At 36.8% G+C, this 13438-nt stretch overlaps 1 protein-coding gene across 3 annotated transcripts in view; it reads right to left on the bottom strand.

The window, feature by feature from the left end:
- Positions 1-1055: 1055 nt before the first annotated feature.
- LOC6039477 overlaps positions 1056-13438 on the bottom strand; it is a 34441-nt gene continuing 22058 nt past the window's right edge. For 2 of the 3 annotated variants that reach the window (XM_038263246.1, XM_038263247.1), the window contains exon 2: positions 1056-2809. In XM_038263246.1, coding sequence (XP_038119174.1) covers positions 1385-2800 — 1416 coding nt within the window. In that variant the 5' untranslated portion in view covers positions 2801-2809 and the 3' untranslated portion in view covers positions 1056-1384. Of the gene's footprint in view, positions 2810-3134; positions 3287-13438 lie in introns of all 3 variants that reach the window. The other variant, XM_038263245.1, reaches the window with a different exon arrangement.

Genomic DNA, 13438 nt, shown 5'->3' on the forward strand with positions numbered 1-13438 from the left:
ATTTACGAAAATTCAACAAATTTAACAAACTTAATAAATTCCAGAAAATCAAGAACAATGGAAAAAAAAGGTCAAAAAGTTATGACATTCAAAAAGTTTAAGAAATTTTAAAAAACATGAAATTCTACAAATCTAAGAAATTTAAGCAAATCAAAAAATATACAATATTCAAAATTCATGAACGTTACAAACCAGGAAATGAAACAAATCTGAAAATTCAACGAATTTAAGAAATTTAAGAAATTCAATAAGTTCGAGAAATTCAAAACAAATTAAATTTAAAATAAAATTAAACAATTAAAGAAACCCACAATTTTTTCAAAACTCAAGATACTTGCGAAATTCAAGAAGTTCAAACATTTAAGAAATTCAAGCAAATAAAGATATACATAATATTCAATAAAATAACAAAATTCAAGAAAATCAATAAATTCATGAAATTCAAGAAGCACAAGATATTTGAGAAATTAAAGAAACATACAAAATTCGCAAAATTTAAAAATATTGCAAAATTCCAAAAAAAATTGGAAATTTAAGAGGCACAAAAAAATTAATTTAGGGAACATAAGAAATTTGAGGCATTCTAAAATATGCTAAAATTCAAGTAATTTTCAAAAATCAAGAAATTGAAAAAAATCATATAATTATAGAATTATAAAATACTAACACGTTCGTCCAAAGTCCCTTCAATGGAACCTCCCCGGGCGAACCCGGCAATATCCGGGTTGTAGCCAGTCCTCTAAAAATGTCCAATCAATGTTGTTTTTTTTTCTGTTCTATTGAACCATTTTGGAAAAAAAATCTCAACTTGATTAATACGAAAAAGGTGCAGGTGGGTATGTTACAGACATGGCCAGAAAGACGAAACATTCAAAATTTGAATAGTGGCCGATTTTGACAACATTTTAACTCTCACTTCCGGCATCGAAAACCATGAATTTCGATACCAGATTACCGAAACTCGCATGAAATGATAGAACCGACATTTTTGATCTTAACCAGCTGAGCTGACTTTCTCCTTTCATTTCCCCGTGAAATCACTACGTTCTTTTGCGTAAATATTCCATCGATAAACTTTATTGTTTGCTTGGTTGAGTGTGTGTAGATGTGTGTTAGGGTGTTTCTAGCGGTTAGTTGTATATCATCAATAATAATAATAATAATAATTTATCTACAATATTCGGGCTCGCTTCTTCTCGCGAGCCCGGGGCGCCCTTTCGATCTTCAACACATTTCAGTTCAGTGCATCCGTCGTCAACAAGGTAAAACGGGCAAAAGAGGCCGTGTTCCTAGAAGGTTGCGTTTGGAACCTTCCACAAACTCTCGTAACGATATGATTAGATTAGTATAGCTTACACATAGACACGTGGGCCCGGGCGCGGCTCTATTCGACCTCCTGCTTCTGCAGGTTGATGAGCGCGCCGACGATCACGACGACGTCGTCGAGCAGTTCGAGCGTTTTGCCGTCCACGCAGGACGTGGGCGAGAGGATGAGGTGGGCCTGGAAGCTCTCCAGCACGCTCTCGATGTAGTTTTTCAGCTTGAACGTCCGGCTTTTGCTGATCTTTTCCGAGACGATCTCCTCGAAGTTGTCGTCGTCGTTGTTGGTGGTGAGGGTGCGTTCCAGGTCGGAGTCCGAGCCGGCGGCGGCGCCGTTGTTGTTCTCGTGGTCGTGGTCGTTGCCGTTGGTGAGGCGGTCCTCGAAGTTGTGGAAGTTTTTGCCGGCGATCAGGTTCGTGTTGGTTTTGAACTTGGTGAGGAAGCCGGACTGGGCGAGGACGGCCTCGTCGTCGGTTTGGATGCCGAAGCCTCGGGACACGAAGCAGACGCACCCGTCCAGGGTGGACGCGACCAGGTACTTGAGCTTGTGGCACTGGTCGAGCTCGCAGTACGAGGATTCCGTTTGGGCTTGGGAAAGGTGTTTGACGGCGTTTTGTCGCACCTTGATGACCAGGTAGTTCAGGATGAGATGGATCTTGTTGAAGTGTTGCCGCAGGTTGATCGGGACGTTCAGCTTCATCGTGATATCGTCCGGCCAGACGATGAAATTTCGCAAACAGTCGGCTATTTTAGGCACACTCGTACGGAACAGAATCTCCACCTCGCTGTCGGTCAGGCCGAAGACGGCCGCTAACCGGGCGTACTGTTCGTTTAGTTTGATTTTCCGCAACGTCAGGATGATGTCCCGCTGGTTCAGTTCGAAGCTTTGCGCGAGCGAGTTCACCAGGAAGATCCGGTTGCGACGCAGGCCGAGAAATAGCGTCGGAAACTCGTGCACCATCTGCAGCTTGGCCTTGGTGGACGTGTTGTTGGCGGCCGGCGCTTTTCCGGGCACTTTTCGTTTCACCTTCTTCCGACCCATGCTGTCGTCGTCGGCATCGTCCGCGCTGGTGGCCATCAGGATCGTGGTGGTGGCTCCCCTCGCCGCCTTCAACGTACTCGCGTCTAACCGCTGTGTCGTCGTCGCCGGCGTAACCTCCATCTCTTCCTCCTCCACTACCGCCGTCTGGTCCATCTCCGTCTCGGACTCGGTCGCGGACGTGTCTAGCTCCTCCTCCTCGGTAGCGCCGCCCTCACCGGGAACGGACTCGGTGCGGAGGCGCTTCGCCAGCGGTTCCGACTGGGCTTGCTGCAGCTGGAGCAGCTGCTCGGGTGTGATTTTCTTCTTCAGACTGATCTGCTGCTGCGACTTGGACGCCAGCTGAGACGAAGTCTGTTCCGTCGATACTGCGGTTGCTGCTGCTGTTCCGGATCGTGTCTTGCCTTTCTCTGGTGGGCTACTGTAGTTGTGAAATTTCATAATATCGGCCTAAAACGGGAAAGAGCACGTTAGAAGATTGCTTTCGCTGGGAGACTTTGGAAGTGTGAGGATCCGGAACAAATAAAAACGGAAGGAGATGATAAGGTTTTGTGCCAAATTTTGAGCGATTTTCGAACGGCGCGCGCAGCAGGTCGAGTTAGTCCAGGTTAGGTTGAATTTTGAGGACCCCAATCTTTGGTGTTTTTGTGTGATGGGTGATGAAGATGTGTTGTGATATGTGGTTCGTGCAACGGTGAAGGAAACGTAAAAAAAACACACGCGCTAGCGAGACAGAGAAGGTGTCAGTCACAAGCACACAACCCTGGGTATGCACCTTCGGATTCTTTTCTGCCTTCATCTGTACCGACGTTGGTCATCTGGTGTGACACGACGCGCGGGAAAATAAACTTCTGCGGCGGCGGCTGCTGCTGCTGCTGTTACTCGAGTGCGCTCTCTCAACCACTTTCGCCACCAACCAACGCTAAACTAATTATACGAACGAATGTTCAATCAGCACCAGAGTACCAACTCGGGCATCACGATCATCCCCGCACACACACACACACACTCACAAAAAAAAGACAAACAAAGACGATAACAAAGATTACTCTCTCCCAACTGTGAGTATGCAAAGTGTGAATCAAACGCGCAGTTTCGCAGTGCACTCCTCAACTAGCTCAAACTTCTGGTTCACCTACGACGACGACCTTATCAAACGCGCAGAATTCACGCAACGCTACGCACACCACACGCCTGGTCGCACAACCCTTCCACCTGACGTCGATGACGAAACGCTAAACTCCGTACTTGGTTGAGCTGAGCTGACGCCGTTGATGGGGTTGAGTTCGTAGCGGAGAAATCAACACGACGCGCGCGCTGTGCTACTAGACTGTTCAATGACTATGGGGACTACAGCCAGGTTCTCCTACTTCAATCGTGTATGAACGAACTGAGTGGCGGCGGCGGCTAGTAAGCAGACCAGAGCGAAATCGCGCGCGCGCTCGCGCGGCTAGATATTGAGGGAGATATCAGGCAACAAGTACCAGTAGTTGAATGCGTGAACTGACGCATAGAAGAAAGAAGAAAGTCACGAAATGTTCAAGAAATTGTTTATATTTAGGTTTTTTAAGAATTAAAACCGACCTGACCCTAAAGTTGATCCTCACGAGTTATTAACAATGCGATTAAAAGAAATCGACGTATATAGTACTAAAATTTTCAGTTTTTTTCAATATATTTTTTTTGAAAATGTTATTACAAAATTACAAAACAAGAAATGTTTTAAATCCCTGACTTAAACTGACTTTTTCCTGATTTTGGCAAATTCTGGACTTTTTCCCGACTTTACAGACCAAAGTGGCCACCTCGCATTTTGCATCTTTGGTTTCCCCATGCAAGTGCTTTACTCGAAAATTCGAATCTTGAGAAGGATTTTTTTATCGATTTGGTGACTTTTCCGAAAAAAATAGTACAAAAAAAATATATACTCGGTTTAAAGAAATTTTACACCGATCGTTTTTTTATTATTTATTTTTGATATTTATAAATAAATCAAATGTAACGGTCGTTTTTTATCACGGGATGTTTTTTTTTTGTTAAAAATTGTGTTTTTTTGAAAGTTTAGAAAAAAAAACAGTCACAAAAATAATATTAGGCTGGTAATTTTTTTTTTAAAGTTCAGTTCAAAATTGTTCAAAAAAAATCAGGGATTAAAAATTTATTTCATTTTTATGGAATGTCAAGTGCAATCAGCTGTAACGAATTTAAAATGCATTCCCCTGCGTTTAGAATCTCTTCAGCATTTTCAGGTTAGTTCAAAAATCTCTTGAATTTTCGGGAATTATCGATGTACAGTACCGCAAAGTTTTTTTTTTTTTTTTTTGCTAGATGTTTTGTTTTTGTCAAATCATACATTTTTGAAAACAAGTAGGGGAAAGTGGGACAAGTGTAACAAGCTAAGGAAATGCTTGTTATAACCCATTAAAAACGTTCAAAAATCTGTAGGATTTATTGGAATCATCTTATTCCAGGTCTTGACTGAGATTTTGATAGAACAAGTATTTTAAAAAAATCTGTTTTTTAATGTGAAAATTGATTTTAATTTTTTTTTATTTTTCTTACGTTCTACTCAACAAGTTGGGCAAGACGAACAACCCGTTGGGGCAAGAGGAACAATGCATGAAAAAACATGCTAATTTACTAACAATTGAACTATTATCACTTAGATACATCAGATTAGGATGTATTTGAAACGTTTCTTTCATTTTTAGACTAAAAAATAATATTTTACTAAAAATTTGATCGTTTTTACGAAAAAAATATTACTTAGATAATAAATAGTAAATTTTCATGATATTATTATATAGTGTATGGATTTTTTTTTAAACAATTGATTATCAGTTTTTGAGAACTTTTATGTATTTTTTTCACAATAAAATATGTTGCTGCAGCCATTCGTATTATTTTCCATACTAAAAATCCATATGGTACACTTGCCCCACCTAAACAAGATTTTTTAAAAACTCTCTGCAAAAATAACCAAAACATAAATCATACTTTATAAAACGTGCAAGTCATTGGTAGGGACACTACTGATCTAGGAAAAATAGCATTTTGATAAAATGAGCCTTAAAACGAACCCTAAGCCTTATTTTGTACTTTCCAAATATTATAAGGAAACAAAGGGTTTGAAAAAAACATCATTCAATATTATGCCCGGTGGCGTTTACGTCGTTTTGGTGGTTATGTGGTAGTAGAATCAGCTAATTGCATTGCTAGCAACAATTCCTCATACTGGAAATAATCAAAATTATAAAAATTACGACCTTACTAGCGATTGTTCCTCTTGCCCCATATGGTCGTCTTGCCCCACCTTTCCCTAATTGAGCAGTTCTCTACGAAATCGGTCTTTTTTTTAGAATTTTATTTTTTTGTATTTTTTAATCCGAATGAAAATTTTTTGGTGCCTTCGGTTTGCCCAAAGAAGCCATTTAGCATCATTAGTTTGTCCATATAATTTTCCATACAAATTTGGCAGCTGTTCATACAAAAATGATATATGAAAATTCAAAAATCTGTATCTTTTGATAGAATTTTTTAATCGATTTGGTGTTTTCGGCAAAGGTATGGTATGGATGAGGACTACACTGAAAAAAATTATACACGGTAAAAAAATTGATGTTTTTTAATTTTACTTTTTGTCACTAAAAAATGATTTGCAAAAAACATCATTTTATTCATTTTCTGATATGTTTTAGGGGACATAAAATGCTAACTTTTCAGAAAAAATCCAGAATGGGCAAAAAATCTTCGACCAAGTTATGAATTTTTGAGTCAATACTGATTTTTTTCAAAAAATCGAAATACTGGTCGCAAACATTTTTCAACTTTATTTTTTCATGCCCACCTTTGAAAAAAATATTTTTGGAAAGCTGAGAAATTTATCAATATTTTTCATTTTTGAACTTTGTTGAAACAACCCTTAGTTGATGAGATATTGCCATGCAAATGTTTAAAAACAGGAAAATTGATGTTTTCTAAGTCTCACCCAAACAACTCACCATTTTCTAACGTCGATATCTCAGCAACTAATTTCCGATTTACGATTTAAAATATGAAACATTCGCGAAATTTTCCGATCTTTTCGAAAAAAATGTTTTCGGTTTTTTTGAATCAATACCAACATTTCAAAAGGGCCAAACATTGAATATTACGCCCTTTTAAAACGTTTATCTTGGTTTAAAAATTTTGAAAATATTTTTTTCGAAAAGACTGGAAAATTTCACCAATGTTTCATATTTCAACATTGAAAATCGGACCATTAGTTGGTAAGATATCGACATTAGAATAAAGTGGATTGTTTGGGTGAGACTTAGAAAACATCAATTTTCCTGTTTTTAAGTCTTTGCATGGCAATATCTCAGCAACTACTCGTCGTATCAACAAAGTTCAAAAATGAAAATATAGAGAATTTTCTCAGCTTTCTAATTCTAATTTTAAAAAATGAAAAACTGAAACTATTTTCAAAAAAAGTTACGTAAAAATGGCTATAACTTGAAAACGATGCACTTTATCAAAATTTTACTGAAATACATTTTGATTGCAAATTCAAATTTACATCGAAAAAAAAGTTGATAATTTTTGCAACCAGTATTTAGATTTTTGAAAAAATCAGTATTGATTCAAAAATTCATAATTCATATCACAAAATGAAAAAAAAAATATCAAAATAGTGTTTTAGTTACAAAAAGTGTCAGTCTAGTCCTTATCCATACCTACAACTTTGCCGAAGACACCAAATCGATCAAAAAATCCTTCAAAAGATACAGATTTTTGAATATTTATATATCATTTTTGTATGGACAGCTGCCAAATTTGTATGGAAAAGTATATGGAAAAACTAATGATTATGCAAAATGGCTTCTTTGGGCATACCGAAGGCACCAAAAAAGTTTCAGCCGGATTAAAAAATACAAAAAAATCGAATGACCGAAATCTCAGAGAATTGCTCAATATGCATTTTAAAACACTTTTTTCATTCAAATGTTGAGACTGTGGTTTGTTATGTCAATTTTTATATTAATATATAACGTTAAAAAATAATTTTTAATTATTCAGCTATCTTTCAGATTTTTGTTTTTTTTTTTTTTGGTGGAGCTAGGGAATTTTCCAATTTTAAGATTAAAATTAATTATTTGCATATTATTTACAGTATATTTTTCTTTTATTGGCTTCTGTTATTCAAACAACTATAATCCGAACAAAACAAGACATTTAAAAGATAAAATTATTTCGTTTAGAAATTTGTTATCATTTTCTGAAATTGTATAAGGAAATTATAACTTTTCAATTTCCTCCCCGGCGTTATTCAGGTCAACGAAGCAATTCCTAAGCCACATACATTTGAATGAGCTCAAGTGGCATTTCGCGCTCTCTCGCTCCCTCTCTCATTCTCCGTTGTTTTTGCAACGTGCAAATGAATCACGCGGTACAAGAATGAAAAAAAACCCTCTGATATTGCTGCTATCACGCAACCTTCTCTTGAGTTCCAGCGACGATGACGACAGCGGGCAGTCGACGAGGCCGGGCATGACTAAGAAGTTCAACCATTTGGCGCAATTCACTCGACTTAAACCGTGCGCGCGCGCTGAGAATAATTTATGCTAATCGTCAATCTTTATTCGACACGATTAGATTCATTGTGCGATTGATAGTGGTGGCGACGTGTGGCATTCTTTTAGTTTGGTGCTGATAACGGGTTCGCGCAATTTATTTTATTCAAAATACTCAATAACTAAAGTTAAATAACTGAAGTTATAGTCTTAACCAGTACATCCCCTCAAACAGGACACGGTTCAAGAAAACCCACAATTAAAATTAACCTTAACATTCCTCCCAAGATTCCACCACTTTACAAGTAAGAATCTCGCAGCGAAGCGTTGCCACAGAAAACTACCAAATGTGGAGACAAACCGGGCTTGCAATGGATATCAGCTCAATGTGCACAGACCCTTAACAGAACGAGATGCTCTTGGCGCAGCTATTCTGTACTGCAGCGAATCGACAGTTGTGACGATACTTAACCACGAACTAGTCGCATAACAGAGGTTGTCTTGTTTTCATTTTATGGAAACTTGCACTATGCATTGAACTGATAAAACATAAAATTAAAATGATGATTAAATTTGTTTTATATATTTTAAAAGAACAAAAAATTACACAAAATTTCATTAGAGCAATTCCAGCCAAAACAGGATTTTTTTAATGTACTTTTTTCTTGACCCTCTCCGTTTTCAGTAAAACTTTGTAGACATGTTATCTGAGCGGCCGTGGCTGACTGGTTACGGTGTTCGCTTTGTAAGCGAATAGTCCTGGGTTCGATTCCCATCTGCTCCCAACGAGAAATCAAAGGACATATAAATCTTGAAACTCTGAAACATGAACGAAAAATCAAAGTCGCTCGAGTCGGGGTTCGATCCCCCGTCCTTTGGATTGGTAAGCAAAAATGCTAACCACTAGGCCATCGCGACTTGGTAGGCTATGATTGGAATTAGGAATACTGTTACTGTTACTATATACGCGCTGGGCCCTTGTCCATTTGACAAGGGTTCGGAAGTTCTAAATAACGTTTGAATCCGATTGATGCAAACGTTCTTCAGGGCGGGGCTTATCGATAAAGCTGAAGTACCTCGCGCTCGGCTAGCCAGCGCAGAAATGGGTCACCGAAGCTCGGCAGAGCTAACACCATCCAAATGCCTATGCGAGTTATTTGCATGTATAGAATGTAGATCCAAAAAAAAATACATGGAAACAACTCAATTTGTAAGAAGCGACCGCGTGGTCCCGTTTGGTTGGTTGCACACACACACACACAACTTTGTAGACATGTTATCCTACGCTTATGTAAGCCATTTTTGTGTATATGGAGCCAGTTTCACTCGATAATGACATTAGAGAAGGGCGTAGGTGTTTTAAATATTTTTAATTCGTAATTTAAATATTTCTGTTTCTCAAAGCCGTAGGAAATTTGGCGGGCTTTTCGAAAAAAATACACTGAAAAAAATACACGACACTTTTATGAGTTTTATTTTAATTTAAAAACTTTAAGGTCAAATCTGACGGTGAGCCCACGATTTTTTTTTGTACAATTTTTTTGTGAAAATAGCCTGATATGTTACAAAAAGACTCACGAAACATGCAGAATGGAGCAACTCACCTTAAAAAATACAAAAATCATTTAGGGGAAGGTGGGGCAAGACGACCATATGGGGCAAGAGGAACAATCGCTCCTACGGCCGTAATTTGTACAATTTTGATTATTTCCAGTATGAGGAATTGTTGCTAGCAATGCAATTAGCTGATTCTACTACCACATAACCGCCAAAATGACGTAAACGCCACGGGGCATAAGATTTAATGAAGTTTTTTTCGAAACCTTTGTTTTCTTATAATATTTGGAAAGTACAAAATAAGGCTTAGGGTTCGTTTTAAGGCTCATTTTATCAAAATGCTATTTTTCCTAGATCAGTAGTGTCCAGGGATGGTATTTTCTCATTTCCTCGCCGATGGCCGAGGGCTTTTAGATATCGTCCCTCGCTCAAATCATCAAATTTTCGGCGTTCTCCCAAAACTGCATCAAGAGAGCGAAGCGAAAACGACGCCGATGAAATAGCGAGCAACGAACATACCGATGCGTAAGACGGAAAAAAATCTCTCACACAGTCAGTCCCCTCGCTCAAAAAGCAAGAGAAAGAGCAATCGTGAAATTCTCTCGCCCGTAAGCCCTGTAGAAATGAGTTCATTTGTGTGCGTGAGCTCCAGTGTATGTATACAGCAATTTCGTGTGCGTGTCTCTCCGGTTGGAACGATAGTTCCATCGGAGCCAGCGAGAGAGTATTTCTCGTCGATGTGATGGGCTTTCGATATTCGCGACAGCAAGTCGACCATCACTCGGCTGCGAAAGAGAAGAGAAGTTTTAAGAGACGAGGAACGCACCGAAATATGCATCAATGATAGTGCGATGGTGATGGTTTACCTACCCTGGTAGTGTCCCTACAAATGACATGCACCTATTACAAAGTATGATTTAACTTTTGGTTATTTTTGTTGAGAGCTTTTAAAAAATCTTGTTCAGGTGGGGCAAGTGTACCATATGGATTTTTAGTATGGAAAAATTACGAATTGCTGCAACAACATATTTTATTGGGAAATAAATACATGAAAGTACTTAAAAACTGATAAATAATTGTTAAAAAAAATTGTACATACAAAGTATAGTGATATTATGAAAATTTACTATTTATCTTCGAAGTAGTATTTTTTTTTCGTAAAAACGATAAATTTTTTAGTAAAATATTATTATTTAATCTAAAAATGGAAGAAACCATTCAAATACATTCTAATCTGATGTATCTAAGTGATAACAGTTCAATTGTTAGCAAATTACCATATTTTTTCATGCATTGTTCCTCTTGCCCCAACGGGTTGCTCGTCTTGCCCCACTAGTTGAGTAGAACGTACGGAAAATCAAAAATTTTAAAATCAATTTTTCACATTTTTTAAAAACTTGTTTAAACAAAGTCTTAGTCAAGACCTAGAATAAGATGATTATAATAAAATCCGACAGATTTTTAAGCTTTTTAATGGGTTATAACGAGCATTTCCTTAGCTTGTTACACTTGCCCCACTTTCCCCTACTTAAATTGTTTTTTAAGTGCTCTAAGCTTCAACATTTTCAAAAACCGAATACGGGAATCGATTTTCCAGACAATTTTACATAAAAGTCTTTATATTGACCTTGTGAAGTTACAGCGGTTTTAAAAATAAAAATGTTGAAAAAATTGTTTTTTTGATAGTTTTTGACAATTTTTATATGACAGATTTGATTTTTCAGTTTGACACCTTTTCAATTGTGCGTCAAAGACAAACGTTTGAGAAATTGGACGAGCTTTCTGGTAAAAATGTTTACGAGACTGAAAAATCAAGTCTGTCATATAGAAATTGCCAAAAACCTCCAAAAATCCTATTTTTTCGACATCTTCCCAAGGATTGGACATAGGACAATGGTCAATATGGAGACTTTCATTCAAAATTGTCTGGCTGATCGATTCCCACTATCGGTTTTTGAAAATGTTGATGTTTAGAGCACTTTTGAAAAAAACACTTTTAGTAAATGATTTTTGTATTTTTTTTTTTTTAGGTGAGTTGCTCCATCCTGCATTTTTCGTCAGTCTTTTGTAACATCTTAGCCTCTTTCCTCAACAATTTTGAACGAAAAAAAATCGTGACATCACTTTAAAATTTGACTTTTAAACTTAAAAATCTTAAAATCTCATAGAAGTGGCGTGTATTTTTATTTCAGTGTTTTTTTTTTCAGAAAGCTCAAAAAATCGAAATATTGGTCGCAATTTTTTTCAAATTTCATTTTTCGATGTAAATTCAAACTTGCAATCAAAAAGAATTTAAGTGAAATTTTGATTAAGTGCACCGTTTTCAAGTTGTAGCCATTTTTAGGTTACTTTTTTCAAAATACAGTCGACTCTCTGGCTGTCGATCTTCTCGATATCAATATTGCTCCATCTATCGATGAATTCTTCAGTCCCTTCAATCTGCATACTTCAATTATCTTCATTCCTGGATATTTTCCCTTGCTTGAAGGATCTCTTCCTCGACGGTCCCTTGGATTCTGTTTGCTTTAAAAATCTCTTCCGGTTGTCAATAATTTCACTTTCTCATGGCTTGCATAGACATTTTTCTTGCCGAAACGAAGCTTTGAAGGGTGTTTGACATTAGTTTGTTTTTGTTTGATGATCGTTGTCATGATTCTCTCCCATAGCTGGGTATCAAGGAAAAAAAAAATTAATCGAGTCTTCATTTTGCATCGTTCTGTAAACTGATGATTCTCTTCCTCAACGGTCCCTTGGATATTGACAACCAGAGAGTCGACTGTAGTCGCAGTTTTTATTTTTTTTTATCTAAAAATGGCTATAACTTGAAAATGGTGCACTTTATCAAAATTTTACTAGAGTATTTTTTGATTGCAAATTTGATTTTACATCGAAAAATTAAATTGAACAATTGCGACCGATTTTCGATTTTTTGAAAAAATCAGTATTGATTCAAAAAATCATAACTCGTTCAAAGATTTTTTGCCCATTCTGCAAATTTCTGAAAAGTTGGCATTTGATGTCCCCTAAAACATATCACAAATGAAAAAAAAAATAAAAAAATAGTGTTGTTTTTGCAAATCAAGTTTTAGTGACAAAAAGTTTTCATTTTTTTTCAGTGTAATCCTTATCCATACCTACAACTTTGCCAAAGACACCAAGAAATGATGCAAAATGGCTTCTTTGGGCATACCAAAAGCACCTCAGCCGGATTAAAAAAATACAAAAATTAAAAAAAAGATCGATTTCGTAAAGAACTGCTCATTTTTTGCTTTTTGGGTGTTTTTGAAACCGCCTTGAGTCAGGGGTATTAGAAAACGCCCAAAAAGCAAAAACTGAGAATTTGGTTTATTGGACCTTTTTTTTAAAAAAAAAACTCCCGATCTTTTGAAATATTTTCCTGATCGAATTGGTGTCTTTCGCAAATTTATAGGTATTGATGATGACTATAGAGAAACAATTAAGAAACGGTTAAAAAACCGCGGATTTTTAAGGCCGTTGCAAACATTTTTTATTTTTTTTCAAAAAAAATGAAAATTTCAATGGAAATAGAAGTTTGATGAACTCAAAGCCATCTAAAATGCCCTATTCTGCATTGATAATCATATTGAGCATGTTTGGGCTTGTTTAACAATATTTTGAACTTTTATGGAATTCCAATAAACATGGATGCAAAAACCTTTTTTCCTCGCAAAAATAACATTTTTGTCAATACTTAGCTTCCCACTACTATAACTGCACTACAGCTGTAAACATAAACAATGTAGAAGGCTATGTTCAAGCTGAAGCGTGACATATTTTTTGCTGCTGAAGTGAATTGTTTTGAAACATTTTGGATCTGTTGATGTTAAAGTTTTCGCTGAAAATTAAGTGCTTCGCGCTTTTTTTCTTCGTTGACTAAACGATGGAAGGCCAAAAGAGGCTTTTTTTGTTTTCCACATGATGAAAAAACAAAATCTGGAGTTTTTTTTTA

This window comes from Culex quinquefasciatus, chromosome 3 (genome assembly GCF_015732765.1).
Source record: "Culex quinquefasciatus strain JHB chromosome 3, VPISU_Cqui_1.0_pri_paternal, whole genome shotgun sequence".
Classification (NCBI taxonomy): Eukaryota; Metazoa; Arthropoda; class Insecta; order Diptera; family Culicidae; genus Culex; species Culex quinquefasciatus.